Source organism: Chiroxiphia lanceolata, chromosome 1 (assembly GCF_009829145.1).
Source record: "Chiroxiphia lanceolata isolate bChiLan1 chromosome 1, bChiLan1.pri, whole genome shotgun sequence".
Lineage (NCBI taxonomy): Eukaryota > Metazoa > Chordata > Aves > Passeriformes > Pipridae > Chiroxiphia > Chiroxiphia lanceolata.
Genome location: NC_045637.1, coordinates 124,873,959 through 124,891,973, shown reverse-complemented (window position 1 = coordinate 124,891,973; position 18,015 = coordinate 124,873,959). Strand labels below are relative to the sequence as shown.

The 18,015-nt window shown below is 36.8% G+C and overlaps 1 protein-coding gene across 14 annotated transcripts in view; it reads left to right on the top strand.

Annotated features, from left to right (window-relative positions):
* Nucleotides 1-18,015, top strand: part of HDAC9 (histone deacetylase 9) — a 460,923-nt gene that overhangs the window by 391,491 nt on the left and 51,417 nt on the right. For 13 of the 14 annotated variants that reach the window (XM_032684266.1, XM_032684274.1, XM_032684321.1 and 10 more), the window contains one exon: nt 8,778-8,896. In XM_032684266.1, the coding sequence (XP_032540157.1) occupies nt 8,778-8,896 (119 nt within the window). Of the gene's footprint in view, nt 1-8,777; nt 8,897-18,015 lie in introns of those variants that run through there. The other variant, XR_004356384.1, reaches the window with a different exon arrangement.

Genomic DNA, 18,015 nt, shown 5'->3' with positions numbered 1-18,015 from the left:
CTGTGGAATGTAAGTAAAATAGGAACCAGGCTATCCTTACTGTTCTTAGAGGGCTAAGGAGTTTTAAAAGTTTCAAGTACCCTAAAAATACACTGAAAGGTAGAATATGATCAAAATAGTATGCTTTTTGGTAGAATGTAAGAAATTCCTTAGAGAGTATGTTATGCTATCATTTATTTTGTGAGCTCTATAAATGCAGCACATTGAGGCAAGTTTTTACCTCTATATTTAAGTATTTCTGATATTGTAGAACTTATTTTTATCTTCTTAGGAACAATCTTATTACTATATAATAAGATTTACTGGGAGTGGGGAACTGTTTTAGTGGTATTATTAGTTTATTATGTTAACATTTTAGACCAAGTCCACTGACTATTATAATAAAAGTCAGTTGAAATAAATTACTTAGTAGAAAGGCAAAACCAATAGTTATTTTGTTACAAAAAGTACTGTAGTATACTCAGCCTTGATAGAGATGTGATATGTTTTCTGAGAAATCATGCAATTTCAAAGCAGAAAATTTAAAGTACCCCCAAATGTGTTTATATTTGTGGCAGAAAAACTTGTAATGATTTTTTTTCCTTCCATAAAATGAAGTAATGGGCACTGAATTTATTTTTCTGATAAGCACATTTACACCATAAAAGCTAAATGCTATCCTAAATGATACTTGAGGGTAAAATTGGCAGTGTGTATGCATGTGTTAGTACCATTTCCCACACGTTAGAATGGTTTTGATAGAAAAATAATTGTCTTAAAAGGGTGGGATTCCATACTCATAGCATTTTGCTTTCTCAGTGTTGGTGATACTATTTTAAGTCATGCTGTGTTTTATTTTAAGCCCCGTCTTTGCAAATTAAACTCTGCTTCCTCCTAATATATCATCTTCAGTTATACAGCTCTTGGAAGCCAAATCAGTCCTTTAGCTACCAACTGGAATTTAGTAAATAAATTTTTTTTATGTTCACGAGGTGGGATGGTACCAACCAGTTTTGAGATCTGAGAAATAAATAAAAGGTAAAAGACAGTATTTTTTTTTATCATGCCAGTGCTTCCACAAGTTAGAGTCTAAAAAGACGGAAGAACATTTAATAGAAAATGCAGATTTTCTAAAGCCTGTTACTTTTCAGAGTAGAATTGTTCTGTAAGGAGATATTCTGCCATTGCGTGCGCTACCTTGGCCTATATTTCCATAGAAGGCTTTATATTTGCATACTGGCCTTTGGTTCTTTCAAGGTAACCTCTTCTTTCAACTGTACTCTTTGAGAGATACATAGACCCATAATTTTTGAGCAAGTTTACCATAATTTTTAGCCAATACCTTTTCCTGTTAACCACTGAACTTTGAATTTTTCTCAGTTCTGAATGCGGACATGAATATCGATAGTAGGTGTGTATATGCATTTGCCCATGTTTCTCAAAGTTGGATAATTCTATTTGACTATGCTATTAATTTTTAAGTGAATTCTGGAAACGACAAAGTAATATTTTTTCTCATTTTTTTCCTGTTTGTTAACTTCTCCTTATTTAGGTTCTTTTTATACTAATTCAGAGACTCTGACTGAGGCATATCATAGATCAAATGTAGCAGAATCCTCATAATTACATTGAAACCACCTTTCTAAATAATAAAAATAGAAGGATGAGCAGATACTCTAGTCAGTATTTCACATGCTTTTTGAGTGCTTACAATCTTGCAGTTTCAGCTGTAATAGAATTCAGGAAACTTGCATGCAGACTGCCAAACTAATTAGTCATTTAAAAAGGAACCCACAAATAATAGCCTTAGGCTCTGAAAATGTCTTCAAAAGCCAAAAAAAAAAACCCAAAGAAAAACCACCAAAAAAAACAAGAAAAGAAAGAAAGCAAGCTGTTGGTGCTTCTAAAACTTTTCATTCAGTGGCACTTAGATATTCCTACAAATTTAACAGTTTAAATTGCTAACTTGGGTGCATCCATGGAAGACATTTAAACACTTCGGCATGTGCTTAAATTTAATACTACGTGCAAAGCCCAGTGAAATGACCAAGATTTACAGTAGTGAGCATTTTGTATTGATGTGGTACCTTTTACCCCTTGAGGAAATATAAAAAAAAAAAAAAAAAGAAGGAGATATTTTGGATCTCCAGAAAGCAGATAAGATAACTATAAAATAAAAGGGCAGGAATATTGGCTGTGCTTATTAAAAATAAAGGAGAAATAAAATTTTTCAAAAGATATAAAAAAGAAAACCTATAAGGATAAAAGGAAATATATGAAAATAAAGTCTGAAAAGACAGAATTTATGTAACATATATAATTTAGAAACTAATGCAGACAAAATTGCCAGAATTTAGATGTGCCTTAGAGAGTAAGTCCAGGACAAAGCTGATGGTCATATGACAACCAGCAAGGAGTTTTAGGGGAAAGTTCTCAAGTTTGGCCTTGATGAACTTGGGTTGACAGTAGAACTGGCATAAAGAAATGTGATGAAAGTAACCCAAAATTCTAGTGAGACACACTATTATAAACTCAATTAGTGCAGAAAAAAATATTATCTGAAAGTTGTACAGAAATGCTATGTAGCTTTCTATTGGAATAGACATTATTTGATATTGTGTTACGTTAAAACATAAATGCAAACAACACATAAAAATAATAGATACCATAAGTTACACATACCTATAGGGACTGTCTTTTAAATACTTTCTGATCTGTTCATATCAGGGTGCATTCAAAAGTTTTCTTTAACTTGTGTAACTTTAAGATAGGACAACATAGTCATTGTTTGGAACAATATTTTATTTGCCAGACGTGAAACTGAGAGACTGTAGGCAGATCTACATTCTACCAAACAACAGACTGTGTCTCCATTCAGCAGCTAAACCCCCGCTATAATAGCACTAGCACATTGTATATGTATTTCTTGCAAAATGCAATTTTTTATAACTGAACAAATAACAGTGCTTTTATAGTTGTTTTTTCTACTAGTTGAAGTAACGGACTTAGAGTCTTCTGCATTTTCTTTTGAGGTTTTTCAAGGGACAACTAAGTAATTTATTCAAGTCTTTTACCAGCTTTTAGATTGAGCTGACTCATCTGTGAAGTGGGTACAAGAAATGCCTGCTTTAGAGGACTATGCAATCAGAAACAGCTATACTGATTTATACCAGCTGAAGATATGAACCTTTCCATTTTTTGATGTTCTGAAAGTACTTTGAGATCACTAGATGAAAACAATGGAGGATTTTAGGGAAAGAGCAAATAATTTATGTTACTAAGACGTTCTAATCTGCAGTTTTAGAACAGCATGGATTATTTTTCTCAGTTACATAAATCATTGTCCTGGATTGGTATTCCTGCTCATTTCCTTTTTAAATTACCAACACAGCAAAAGAATTGTAGCTATTTGCATAATATATTTAACTTTCTTTGGAGATTTCCAGCTCTGTGTAATGGTACTTGGAGAGTCATTTCTGGGTTGGGTACTTCTCTGCAATCTCTTCTGGGAGAACAAATGTTTGGGAGCATCCTAACCATGTGCTTTAGATGTACAAAAATAGAATGGAAGAATAAAAAGAAGTCCCTTGATAGAATCTCTTTAATGTCTTGCGTCTGATGTTCAGATTGGTGGGAAGGGGAGGATCGCATGCCTGATGTTTTCTCTAGAACTACACCCAACTGGAAGCCATCCCTTGGCTTCTCTGCAGACAGCAGCATACCCAAATGGAACATATTAATTCTTTGGGGAAATCTCCTTAGTGGGACAAAAAGAAATCTTTTCACCTTCCCAGACACATTCTCTGTTCCCAGTACCTTCAGACTGAAAGAAGAATCTATGCTACGTTGGGCTGGAGGACACAGTTTCATTGTAACTGCAAGGTTTACCATGGATAAATAATTTCTGTGATGCAGCTGCTCAAGCTTTCAGGGTTTGACATGTTTATTAATGAAAATGATTTAGAAAAGAAAGAAAGAGTCAGCCACGCAAGATGCCCCTGTAACTCTGCTGTCATCATTAAGTGAATATACTGTACCAAATATTTATGCTTCTATATGATTCAAGATCACAGAAAATAAATATCTCTTTCAGGAGTTTTATTTTCTTTGGAGAAGAGAGTAGGGGAGAGTGTGAGTCATAGTGGATGAATAAAATTAATTTCTCTTCTGACAAAAGCTGCTCATTTTGTCAGAGAAGTATTCTAGTATTAACTTTGGTTTCCTGATAATCTCTGCAGCCTGACTGGCTTCCAACAGGAAGTGATGGGCTTCCAGTCCCCAGTCTGTACCTGTCTGGTGAGCTATGGCCAGAAGCCAAATCATATTTCTTACTCCTGCTGTGTGTAAGATAGTAACTGTTCCTATCTGGGTCTGAGTGCAGGCTGCTGGTGCACTTTGCAAAGGATTTCTGGTGAGCAGAGTTTTGACCCTTAGCACCGTAACAAGTCCTGGCAGCTGCAGCCTGACTTCTGAGCATAGGGTTGGTCTGAGGAATCTGGGAAGTTTAACATTAATATGTGTTAGTGTGTGACCAATGCTAGTTGTATGATTTAAAAAAAAAAAAAAAAAAAAAAAAAAAGGCCTATTTTCTCTGGATTCAGAGGGTTGCATTCTTAGGCAACTGAGAAGGAAAGTGCCATGTTTGTTGGAGCTCCTTTGGAGGTAGTTGGTGGATGATGTCTCTTTCTTACACCTTCCTGTGCCCTCCAGAGTGTAGATGGGATAGAAAAGGTGCAAGATACAAGGTCTAATGATTCTCTGCTCCCAAGTGATAGTGAAGGATCAGGAGCTGTCCCTGCTCATCCAACTGTCTTGAGGTGGGAGAAGACTGTTTATGAGGGAGAAGTGATCTTCATGTTGCTTTGTGTAGGCTTTCTTTACAACAGCTGGCCTCAAAACATTTTTTTATCCCTGCCTACAGCAGGGAGGATAAATGGGGTGATCTTTAAAGGTCCCTTCCAACCCAAACTATTCTAAGGTTCTATGGTTCTGTGATTTTTCTAAAGACAGATATTTAGGGATAGTGAAGGTGCTAAAGCCTGAGAGGTGGCCAATGACAGAAGGTTTTATTTATGTCCTGGTGAAATTAAGCCTATATTTAAAACTGTGTGTATATGTCATTCCTTATAGAAGTTCATAAGACAGGAAAGTATCTGTCAATTTTTGTCTATTTAGTGCCACAAAGGAGTTATTGCCAAGGCAAGGCAAAAGTTGGAAATACCTTACCTACATTAACACCAAACTGAAATGCTGTGATGTTTTTCAGACGTTAAGCTGGTCTTTTCTGAGCAGAGATCTCATAGCATTTATTAAAAAGAGGAACTTAAATGTCTGTATGTTAATGTAGAAGACCAGATTAAAGATTTAGGAACCAAAGGTCTATATGGTCTTCTCTGCAATTGAGACACTTGTGGCTGTCATCCTTTTGAAAGACCAAGTAGTAGTCTTGGCTGCTGTAACAAGGACCATGGACTCCCTGAGATGTTTAAGAGAAGAATCAAGCTTGCTATCCTAGTAAACAGATTATGTTTTCCTTAATATCCTTCCAAAAGAAAAGTTCTTAGAGTTTCTGTTCAGTATTAAATTAAGAACAGTAAGATGGATGAGGTCTGACATTCTAATTCCCTCAATATTGTGGAGGATGAAAAATAAATGAAGAACAGAGAGCATATAGGTTATCTCTTCTAGTACATTATTTGCAGAGTAGCAGCAACAAAGTTCTGACTTAGTTTGTGAGACAATATTATAGCAAAAGTAGGATGCCATTCTTCTGGTGAAATGTAAGACACTGTATACATTTTTAAAAGAAAAAAATATTTCTTTCAGAAAAACCCTCTTAGCTGTTACTTTGGTCATGTGAATTCAGGTAATACTGAAAGCAGCAAGAGAACAGTGAATTCTAAATGCTACCTCCAGTTATTAGCCTTATAGCCTTCTCCTTTCTTTAGCTGAGATTCCTATATATCATTTCTGTAGAGATTTATGAATCTGCTACTATTTCCTGTTCAGTACTCTTAAAGATGTGTTAATAGCTGTTCCTGGTGCTTTGTGTTGAAAGACCTTGCTTTCAGTATTTAATAATTTTCCTAATGCTACTCAGTATGGCTGGCAGTTTTAATGTCAGACATATTTATTTGACAAAAATTTTGAATAGACTATGTCTAAACAATTTTTGTTGCTTCTATGAATGAGATTAAGGGTCAAATGCATTGTTTTGCTCAAGTTATTAAAAATTGTGCTGACGTCTTTACGCATTTGAGCAAGGTCTTGAAATGTGGTAGAAGTGTGGTAGATTTTCCCAATGTTCCAAATTATAGGACTCTCAAAAATGTCTTTGTGTTTTAGCCTGGTTAGGTTTGTTACTGCTCAGCAACTTGAGTTTCCACAGCTTCTGTCTGCACTGAACACACCCCATCCTCTGACTCCTGAACGTAGTCTATACTGTACTCTGTGGTGCTGCCACTTTGTTTGACATGAAGAAATAAAAACCAGAGCCTTACTTAAATTTAAGGAAATGTGAATGGAGAGGAGGAGGGCAAAAGCTCAAGTGGCTGCAGATAGGGAGGGTTCTTCATAGAATCCCTCCTTCTTTCAGTGTATGAGATATATGGTGCTATGGGGACAGATGAAGATTACGTATCAGCCACAGTCCTCATCAGTAATCAGGATCCATGCCACATGTGTTGCAGACGTGGGGAAGTTTGGAAAGTATGTGTTGCTTCAGACAATGAACATATAATTAGAGTATCAGAAGGTATGTACATAAGATAAGATGTGGTTGCATAGGAGATCTTTATTCCTGATATTGTTCCCTAACTTTGTGGAGATTATCCTGCAAAACTGTTCAGTCACTGTAGTGCCTAATGCAAGTATTTGTATGTGTACTTCATGTGTTATATAGTTATACATCATGCAAAAAGAGGAAAAAAATCTAGAGGAGAAGTAATTGACCTCCTACCTCAAGGCCATGTCAGCTTGAACTGTAGCAAGCTTGAAGGATATTTGTTTTACCTTTTATAAAAAAAATAAAAGAAATTTTCTTAAACATATTATTTACATTATTAACTATTCTTACTATTAAAAGCTTCTTCCAGTGTCTGAATTACAGCTTTTCTGCTGCAACTGCTTCAGGTCTTATCCACAGTGTAGCTACAGTACAGGTTATTTATTTCCTCTTGCAACAACCACTTACAGTTTGTCGACTTGTTTATTCTCATTTTATGTAAATCAAATAATTATGATTCTATTATTTATCCACTTAGGTTATGTTTTTTTGAATTTTTGTTTCTTTCCTTTTGGTCTCTCCAGTTGGTCTAGGTCCTTCTTGAAGTCCAGTGCTCAGTATTGGAATCCATATTTCAGCAGAGGCCTATTAATGACATATTTAAAGAAAGGAATATTAAAAAAATTATATCACTATGCTTGCAGATATTTGTGGTGCAATTTCAGCAATATCACCAAAAAAATTGAAACTGCCTCCGTTCTTTTTTCCTAATGTAAAACTGTATTCAGTGAAATGCTGTGTGCCCTGACAAAGACTTTTTGCTTACCCTGAATTTTCTTTTTTTTGACTAATTTGTAAAGGCGACATTTTCCTAATAATAAAATTACCTTTGAGGGAAACAAAATAAAGTTTATAAAACACAGATCAAAAACTAAACTAAAGAAAAACCCAGAGAATTGTTAAAATATATTTAATGTGATTTTTATTGTTTTTACCACAGAAAACCTAAACCTTTCAATAAAAATATGATCTCTTTGGCCTAACTTGATTATAAAGTAAATTATTAAACATTGAACTCAAACAAATGGCATTGCACATGAAAAAAATTAATCTTCATATTCTGTCTGGTGTAGACCAACTGGCATTTCCTTGAGTTAATTTATTTGTAATAGAACATTCATTCCTGTATTTGCCTTTTAATGTTAGCGATATCCCTCGATTTAGCGCAGCCACTGCAGGCTCAGTGTTTGTCAAACTAGTGTAAAAGCTGTCCTTACACCTTCCCTTTGGACTCAGCTTGAAAGAGGGCATGTGGAAGTGCAGAATGCAAGGGTTTATCTTCTCCTTCAATACATCTTTCATGCTTTGAGATTGGAGAAGGGCAAAATCAAAGCGATAAAATATCCCCACATAATTTCGTCAAGGAAGGGGTTAAAGAAGTGGAATCTTTGTGACTGTGAGGAGCTGAATTATCTTCCTGACACCAGCAGGGGTTGCTGTCACTAGTTTGTGGTTGTCACATTCCTGTTATGCTTGACCTTGGAAAGGCTTGACAACATAGTCTGGATTTGATTAAGGGAATTTCATGTTTTTCCTTTGCTAGAGTCACCCCCCACCTCGACAAACATTTAAAAATGTTGAGAAGTAAAAAAAAAGTTTGGAAAGCAAACATTTTCCCAAAAGAAATTTATAGTTCAAATTTACACCAAGTTCGCACTAACTGGAGCAGTCCGGGTTTCCACTCAGGCTTTGAGAGCTCTCTGTAAGCCATTAGTCACTTCCTTGGAAGAGGCAGCTTTTTATAGGCAGCAGGATAAAACAGACACAGATGTGTAAGTAATATTAGAGGCTTTCACATGTACCTGCGTTTTTTTCCCTCAGTCTTAGAAAAAAAAAAGTAACTATAGAAAAAAATTAATTGAAGCCTTGGACTTGGTTTTGAACAGCTACCATGGAGATTGGTTTAATTAAATAAAATATGTTATTCTGTGGTTTTTTTGTGATTGTGACAATTTATATCATGAAGATAGAAGTTCTTTTGATTTTAACGTGTTGGGGTTTCTTCACTCTACAGGACTGTGATTATGCCAGCTGCCAACGAGTTTGATCCAGAGATTGTCCTGGTGTCAGCAGGATTCGATGCTGTAGAAGGTCACGACCCTCCTCTGGGCGGGTACAAAGTCACAGCTAAATGTAGGTATCATCATAGGCACATGTTTCTGAGTTGGTATTTTTTTAGTCAGGAACCTTATCATAAGTCCAGTTTACATCCATGTCTCTGTTTTGTGAAATGACAGCTGTGTCACTGAGGGCAGGAACTGTCCATCAGTTAATACCCAGAGATGCCCATGGAGCTGCAGAGTTCATCCAACTCACGGGACAGGGTGGAAATGAACATGTTAGCATTTCTGGCTCACTCCTTTCTGTTCCTCTTTGCACTTTTGTCTTGACTTTTTAAAGTATTACTTTTCTGGCATTCAAATAACATTTTAGAGGTTTCATGCTTTCAATAGGCCCCATTTTCTAAAGGCTGGAGTAAGTTATTTCTCTTTAAATATATATTGAAGATTTTAGACTTTGGAAGCATAAATCCGATCTCATATTGCTCTTTAGTTATTGTAATCTTTTCAGCTTCATGGCATTAATCCTGAATTACATCAGTGTTTACGAGGGCCAAGGTTTTCTAAAAGACTACTCTGTTGGGTCTCAATATTTGGATGTCCATTTCAATCTTCCAAAATGTGTGTTTGTGGCAGAGATTTAATACTTTCTGAAAGACAGGTCTGTCTGACATGTCTCATATGTAGGACTCCAAAATCACTAGCTCTTACAGGATATTGTGGCCAAACTGATTCTGAACCTGGGATGTTAAGCAAGGCTGGGTGATCTTGTAACTCTCTGTGCAGTAATGTGCACTGTAACATCGCTATGTATCAATTGCTTTCCATGGAACAACACAAAATGGTTTCCTAATGCAATGCTGTGAATAATTTTTTTCAGTATATCTACTTTTATTCAGTGCATCTCAAGAGGTACCATAATACCATGTCAACATCAAATATGGATCTCTGCTGCTAATGGTAAATGCCTTGGAAAAAGTCTGGAGAAGTTAATGAGACCTAATGGCATTTAAAACACTGCACAACTGCCTTTTATTACAGATCAGTAGACTAAAGTTGTTGTTTGCCTCAGGAGGTGCAGGGAAGAGATGTGTATTTTTTTTTTCATTCTCACTGAATGCTCAACAGGTTCCCCTGAATACCAAGGACAAAAGGATTGATGGAGAACTCGAGTGACTCTCCATAGTGGTGTGCTGTGGAAGGGGAGAATGTAGACAGCAGTGCAAGGGTCTACCCAAAGACACTTAACAGGTGCTAATGCACAAGTGGGTTGGAAAGGGAATATCCCTGTGGTTGCAAGTAAGACCTATTGAGTTTTAGCACAGCTTTTCAGTTCAGTGCAGTGGTTGCACTAGAGAGGAAAGAAATATAGAAGGCTGTATGTATGTTTGATATAATTTCCCTGTGTATTATGACTTTAGTATAACATGATGCCTGGTCAGAGGCATCATTCCATGAGCTTATAAGGTGGGGAGATGAGCTTTCAACTGGTACAAAACAGATATTTTGTTGAGTCTCATTGTAATAACTATCTGTATTTAGCAGCTGAGAAGGAATTCTGCGTGTCCCTTAAGGATGCGTGATGCTCCAGTGAGATGCATTGGCATATGTAATATTCTGGCATAGCAGCTTCAACAACTTTACTAGAAATTGCAGCAGAGAAAAACTGTTTGACATTGGAATTAGTGTTAATTTTCATTCATGAGTTAATTAATTAACTTTATAACTTTTTTAAAAACTGAAATCATAATATATTTTTTAATATTAGAAGGTACACATCTGCTGCTGCACATGTGTCTGTAAGCAAATAAAGTGATTTACAGTAGGTGGCTCTTGTTTAAATTAAGGGAAAAGCCAAGATAGACCCAGATAATGATCACGCACCTGAGGGATGAATAAAGCCTTTTGTACAGAGCCAGAGGAATTTATTATTTCCCCAAAACAAAATTCTCCACATTCCACCATACCATTTTGGAACATAGCATACTGTATGTGGTATGCAGAAAAAAATAAGTCTATTAAAAAAAATAAGGTCCAAAGAGAACTTTCATATTAAAGACTAAAAATAGATATTCATGCAAAGTTTTAATATAATTGGTTTGTAATAATTAGAAATTATGCACCAAACAAGTAAGTGCAAGGTAAAGCTTAACCTTTAAATATTGTTTTTTATAAATCCTTAGCCCTTTGTGTACACTTAATACACTGAATTTTCTGATTTCTGTGACTTAATACAAACTTTACACTTATAAATTAGGGAGATATTGTCATCAAAGGAGTGAATATGGGTCCTTGGCTACTAACATTGCTGTTAAAGAGAGTTAGGAAGCAAATGGATGCTTGAAAATGAATTATTTATATCTTTCCCTCAAAGTACAATCAAAGAGAAAAAGGCTGATTAACCAATCAGCCTTCCCAAGTAAAAACCATAGGATGAAGACAACAGATTGAACTAATTACAGCCTTGGAGTAAACATATAGCAGGTGATTACAGAAAAAAAGTTCTACTAAATCTGCACAGTTTGAGTTATAAATTATAATCTGCTTTAACCCAGAATTTTAGTTTTTTTCTATATTGACATGCAGTCTTACTTACTGAGAAGTTGCCACTTCTGATTGGTAAACAAACGTGTCAGCAACAAAATAATCATATATGTTTTTGCAGCTGATTTGAAATCCATGAGTCTGATGTGAATGTCAAGATTTCTGACAGTGAGGTGACCCTCAGCTCCTCTAGAAGGCTGTAGGGTGGAATCTGGCCAGCTGAGATCAGTGATGATTGCAGAGCTTGGATATATCTCACTTGCCTAATTTATCTCCAGTCACATTTAGTAATGAACTAACTAATTTTTTTTTTCATTGGAAAAAAAGAGATAGTATTAAGAAGATTGGAAGGGAATTTTGAGTCTTTCCTGTCTTAATGTACGTTTCAGATAACTTGCCCTAAGTAAATCTATTTCTCCAACTGCCTTTGCAATTTGTACTAAAAATTGTATTGGCAATAAAATATAGGAAAAATATTGGCAGAAGAAATAAAAGGAATAAAGGAATTTTATGTTAAGAATAGTAAGGAAGTACCTAAACAGTATGAATCTACTTTTTCCTGTTATCCTGATGATCCTTAGATAGATCATCAGAAGATAGAGATGATACATTTTGTGCTTTATTTTACAGTTAATTTTTATATCATCTGCTAAAATGTATGGTATTATCACAGTATTTGAATTTTACATAGTGGATGAGTCCAAAGAAAAACTGCCAGATCTGGTCATAAATTTGCAAGTTGTTAGATCTTGTAAGAGCACTGTTTTTAAATTTAGCTCTGCTGAATGATCTCCATGTAACATTATCCTACTTTGTTTTATAGAACAGCCCTTAGAATAATGCTTGCATTAAAGTCACCGAGATCACTTTACTGTTAGAGTAAATATTCTAGATAATTGTTCGTTAAATGATGACCATTCCGTAAAAAGAATAAAGTAAATAGGAAAATGTCAAGCCTGAATGAAGATTTTTTTCAAGGCACTTAACTTCCTGAAGCACTTTATTTGTTAAGGGCTATGATGATTTACTGGAGTTTTCTTGTTGTTTTATTCTCTTATTGCAAAGATGCTATTTGACACCAGAGTGCAAAATAAAATCAGCAATTAGCAGTAAGAAAGGATACCACTGTGGGCATTTAAAGGGTAAATGATATTTTGTCTCTTTGGGTACTTGTCTTCTGTTATGCCAAATTTGTAATGAAAAGTTACTCCAGTGTCTAGAATATAACTGACTTTATCTAAGCTGATTTGCAACTTTTAATGTTTTTATTTGAGAAAATAACTCCCTTAACTTATAAAAACCTGCATTATGCTGTAATACACTTTATTCAAATGGGACCAATGAAAAAAGTGCTAAAGTTATGAGCAGTTTCCCTCCTCAGGGAGTCCAGGTTATTTTCAAAGAATATGTCACCATAAGTGGTAGAAATTAATGTGCAAAGAAGGCTGCTTTTTTTATATGTAGCCAACAGGTCTTCCATTAAGGAATCTCTTCTTGTGGCTTGTTGTGGTTTGAGACCCCTAAAATCCAATTCTTGAGTCCAAGCCCCCCTCCCACATCTCACCCCAGTGTGAGATGGGTTTTCCAGACACAACACAAGACTCAACATGGGGGGAAGGGGATTGTATTACAATCACTGTACAAATAAATATTACAATACATCATATACATAATCTTAACTATCTCTCCTATGATAAATCAATATTTACAATGGATCAATCTCTTCTCCCTCTAATAAAAGTCCAGAAGGGAAAAGATCCTTTCCACTTTCAGAGCAGCAGCCTCTCTTCTTCCATGCAGCAGCTGTAGCTGGACTGTTGTAGTGTGTAATGGATCTCTTCCATTACACACAAGAGGGGTCTTCTTTCACCCCTCTTGGCCCTTCGACTCCAAGCGAAGGTTTCTCTCTCGTGGACTGCGAATTAGACGGGACAAAGGTCGCTTCACCACGTCGTATCACGAAGTGCAGGGGTCTTCGTGATGGTCCCTTTCCTCAGGGGGTTTACCTCTGAGTCAGAACGTCTGGGGCAGCTTTCAGTTGTAAGCCTTTGCCTCAAGAGTTCTATCAGAGCTCCTGTGCTCTGTCTCAGGCTGCCAGCTTGGCAGCAGCAGCAGGGGGGGGTGTCCAAGGTCACCCCTTCCGCATTCCGTCTGGCCGTCCCAATCCAGCTCTGGGATGTCTTGAGCTTCTTAGCTCAAGTGCTGCAGCACTCCAAGACTCCTCTCAAGTAGGAGTCCATGTCCTCCTTCAAGGAGGGGTCTCAAAAGGGTTTCGGGGGGTTTGGTTCAGTTCTTACCCCAAAACTCTGTCCGTAGAGCTTAGTTCTCTCTCTCTCTCTCCATTAGAGATCTCTGTCTCTCTGCTTAGCTGTATGCTTTCTTCTTATCTCTTGGCTTTCAGCCACAGCCTCCATTTACTGCTGCTCTACCACCACTTTTCAGTATCTCCTGCTGCTGCTTACAGTGGAGAAACTCCTCCAGCTCTCAGCTACAGAACTCGGCCCAGTTTAACACTGTTCCCAACGGGGCTCCTGCCTCTTCTCCTTGTGGCTTCAGAACATGCCTACTCTCTGCAACAACTACCAGATCAACCTTCTTTTCCAGTCTGCTTGTGATATGTTTATATTTTGCAGGAGCGCTCATTGGGTCCACATCAAGTGACACCACCCCCTTGGGAGTTACCTTTTTTTTTTAACTCCAGGGGGAAAATTTTTTTTCCACCACGTGGCTGAACCTGATACTTCTCAGAATACAAATAAGAGTAACAGGTTGAACTTGGGTGCCTATCCTGTTGGTCTCTGCTTTGCCCTTCACATTTCCATTCCAATTTCCCACGGGGAGTAATGATTTTTGGTAACAAGATCTCTCAGTGTAACATAAAATGCTATAAAAAGATAAAATACCTAGCATCTGGGAATAAGCAAATTCAGAAGTAATGTGCACAGTTTTAATAAGGAGATGACTGACTGCTGAAATAAATGATCTAGTATGGTGTATGAGCCATCACTGGAAGGCTTTAAATGAGACTTCTAAATATATGGCATCCTTACAATTAGGTATACCATAGCACACTCAGACCTTAGAGGCTTCATGCAAAAATAAATTAATGACATTTCTCTTCAATGACCAGTCTTTTCTTGAGTCTTCACAACTATCCTGCCATGTGTTGGAATTCTTTTCAGTTTCCCACTGTGTGTCATGTATAGTATATCTGTTAGACACAGACCAAAGGATAATGCTAGAACTGCATATTGCTGAATTCAAATGCAGAACTTCTTAAGGTCTAAGCCTGGTACTTCAGATAAGTTTCAGAATGAAAGCTAGCCATGTGCCAGCTTTGCTGTTTCTAAAATATTTTGTGTGACTATTCTGAGTATTTCAAGTATTAGGAATGATATACGTGTTTGTTGGGTTGTTTGTTTTTTTTCCTGGAACTACTTACTTTCTAAAGAAGTCCCCAAATAATATTGTAACTCTCTACTGGACAGGATCTTGGACGGACTGTGAGTTGTTCAGGGTAGAGTGATTGTCATGTATTTTGGTAGGGACTGCACTTTCTTGTGACTCTCTGAAAGACTTCCCTGACACTTGACTCCAAAAAAGAATCCTAACTGGGACTAATGGGGCTAAAGTAATAGGTATATGTTAAAGGAAAGCAGGCAAAAGGAGTCCTTGCAAATTGACAGCTGACTAAAGAGAATAATAATTTTGGCCTGGTAGCTGTTTTAATACAGTCCAAGTTTCTAAAAATAGCATTGCAAGCTGTTATGATGCCATGTCTAATCTCTTCACAAGCAAGAAAGTCTTTTTTACTCAACTATCAGCACAAGAAGCTGTGATCTTGGTAAGTCTGGCACTGATGGCCTATGAGTCTAGTTTCAGCAGCTCATTACCACACAAAAGGGTGGTTCCCCTTCTGAGTTGTCTGTTACTTACCTTGGCCTGGCTCTGGTTCTGTCAGATCTCTTTGTAAATGCATTCAGCATTAACTCGTCAATCCATCAGAAAACTTAGTCAAAAAAGTGGAGAGATTTCTGTTGGGCTATGAAGCTGAATCAGATTATGGAGGGACCAATGTGTGCTGGGGCAGTAGAGAAAGGAAGAGATTGTGTAGAATACCTTTGGATAGCAGAAAACTGTTAAATTACCTCAATTGCCACAGATCGCTTCTTGTCTGAATTCTTTTGAGTTCAGAGATTTGATTTTTTTTTTAACATAATTTGGTTATCTTTGTGGTACTTGAGGTGATAAGATGGTTATCTGGCAGGATAGATCTTGGGTTTTTGACTCAGAGCTAAAAGCATCGGAGATAGCTTGGAGAAATATCATTGATACAGTTTTTCAAAGGGGAGTCTTCTCATTTGTATCAGAAATGTTCTTTTTGTTCCTTTTGTTTCTTGGAAACTACGTGGTACCGAGTGACTGGCAGCAAGAAAATGCAGCATCAAGAATTTGCTTCCAGTTGTTCACTTTGGAAAGGAAAATTTGGATTTTCTCTGGAGTGATTTCTTGAATACTAATTAAATGGTAGCTTGGTACAATACAAAAGGCATCAAAAGAGATGACAAATTCATTGGTGACCAACACTCAGAATGATTATTTTCATAGGATTTATTGGGAGAAAGAAAACTGTTTGGTTTCTTTTTCCTCCTATCCCACAGCAGTCATTGCCATATCCTATAGTTTGGACATGCCCATTGGATTGCCCAGTCTCACAAATTAGATTATGCTGTATTTACTCCTGCATTTGTACTCCTTAAATTTGCTCTTGCAGTACAAGATATTGGTGAATTATTTGCCAGTAACCCCAGCATCTGGTACATTATTTTTGTGTACACTACATTTACATTATGAATATGAAATGCAGAAAATTTCAGAAATCATATTTTGTGAGGAAGAGCAGTCTATTGGCTCCTGCGGATATTGAGCAGAGATTGGAATTCACTGTAAAAAATTAGTGTCCTCTCAAGGACATAGCATAGTAAAAGACAAAGGCAAAGGTGAACGTAGAGGAGGAAAGTCTTTTTTTTTTTTTTTCCTTTAAAGAAGGGATTAATACTTGGAGAAATTCAGAAAAGTTCCAAGGTTTGGTTGAGGAATCTGCTTTCACATACTGTCAAGTAAGCTTGTGTCAATGGCTTGGACTATGGATTTGAACCAAGAGGAGAGAGTGAACAATTCACCTCATTTACTGAAGCTAGGAAAATCCTCATCTTCAGACTTCAGGGCACTCATGTCCAACGGAATACATACTTAAAACACATCTGAAGGATTCAGAAATCTTAGCAGTAATTTTGTTATTGCCCAGTGTTTTCAATGACTGTCTGCCTAACTGGTGTATCTTCCAGAAAGGGTCTACCCGAACAGAAAGGAAGTGCAATTAGAAATATTAATAAATAAGCAGTGATTTGACCTGCTTTTTTGCTTTTGCTTGATCTCTCTTTCTGCAAATGAGCCAGGAGAGATTTCCATTTTCCCCTCCCACTCCCACCTCACAAAGAGAAAATCTGTCTGCTGGCTAGTTAACTAATTCGTACAAGTGAAAAACCACCTGTATGCTGTGTTCAGATATACAGTGCCGATCCATCTGCAGAATACATCACGTGCCTGTTCCTTGATTTAGGGCAATTGCTGGGAACAGAGCAGAGGATAGATCACAATGGGAAAAAAAGAGGATCTACAGAACCATTAAGAATTATTTTCCCTTTTTTGTCATCTTCCCTCATCTCTTCACCTACCTCCTGTTATGTTTTCTTTCATGCTACGGTAGTGACATTGGCTAATGACAAAAACTGATGTGAAGGATGCAATAATGGTAAAATTGGTGGCATCTTCTCTCATTTTGGTTAAACTTATGAAATCTTTTTCCTTGTTAAAACCAAAACACTGTCACTTAGTAGAAGAAAGGAAAGAGCAAAGTATTTTTTTGCATAGGCAGTATTAATCTTGTCAGATTGCAATTTAAATACAGCAAATTAAATATAAGCTTTTCGGGCCGTTTTGAAACTAATGGAGCTTGACGCAGTGTTCAGCAACTTGCATGTGCCTTCCACAGGATTGGATCCTGAGAGAAAATTGTTGAAAGACATCTCCAAATGTGGATTTCTCCATAACAATGTGTCTGATCTTTTATAGCATCGTTGCATTGGGAATTAGGCTTGTCTTTGGGAATTTGTAAAGTCTTTAGTGGAAGAGCATGATTGATGTCTTAGAATTTAACTATTCTCTGTAATAAATAGAAATGTGCCACAAGTATTTACTTGGTTGCGCCATGGGAAAATTTTTAACATATTGTTCACAGCTTCAAAATGCTATAAAAGAAGGCATGTAATTTGAAGACCGGACTATCCTTTGTGATTTCTAACCAATAGATTGATTAATATCTTTCAAAAGAGACAGCAGCCAAAATGTTTACATCTCATTAGGCAGAGAAGAAGGGATCACAGACAATTTTGATTATGAGCTTGGATGGTTCATTTCTTTGGGCTTCACATCCCTACTAGTTAAGGCAGACTGTAACTTTAAGACATTATCTCTTGCCTGTGGAAATAAACAGACAGTTATGCTTTTTATGGTGGGTAGTTCTCAAACCAACAGGGGATTAGAAGATATTAGCTGGAGTTTGTGGTTCCCTGCTGAACTGTCATG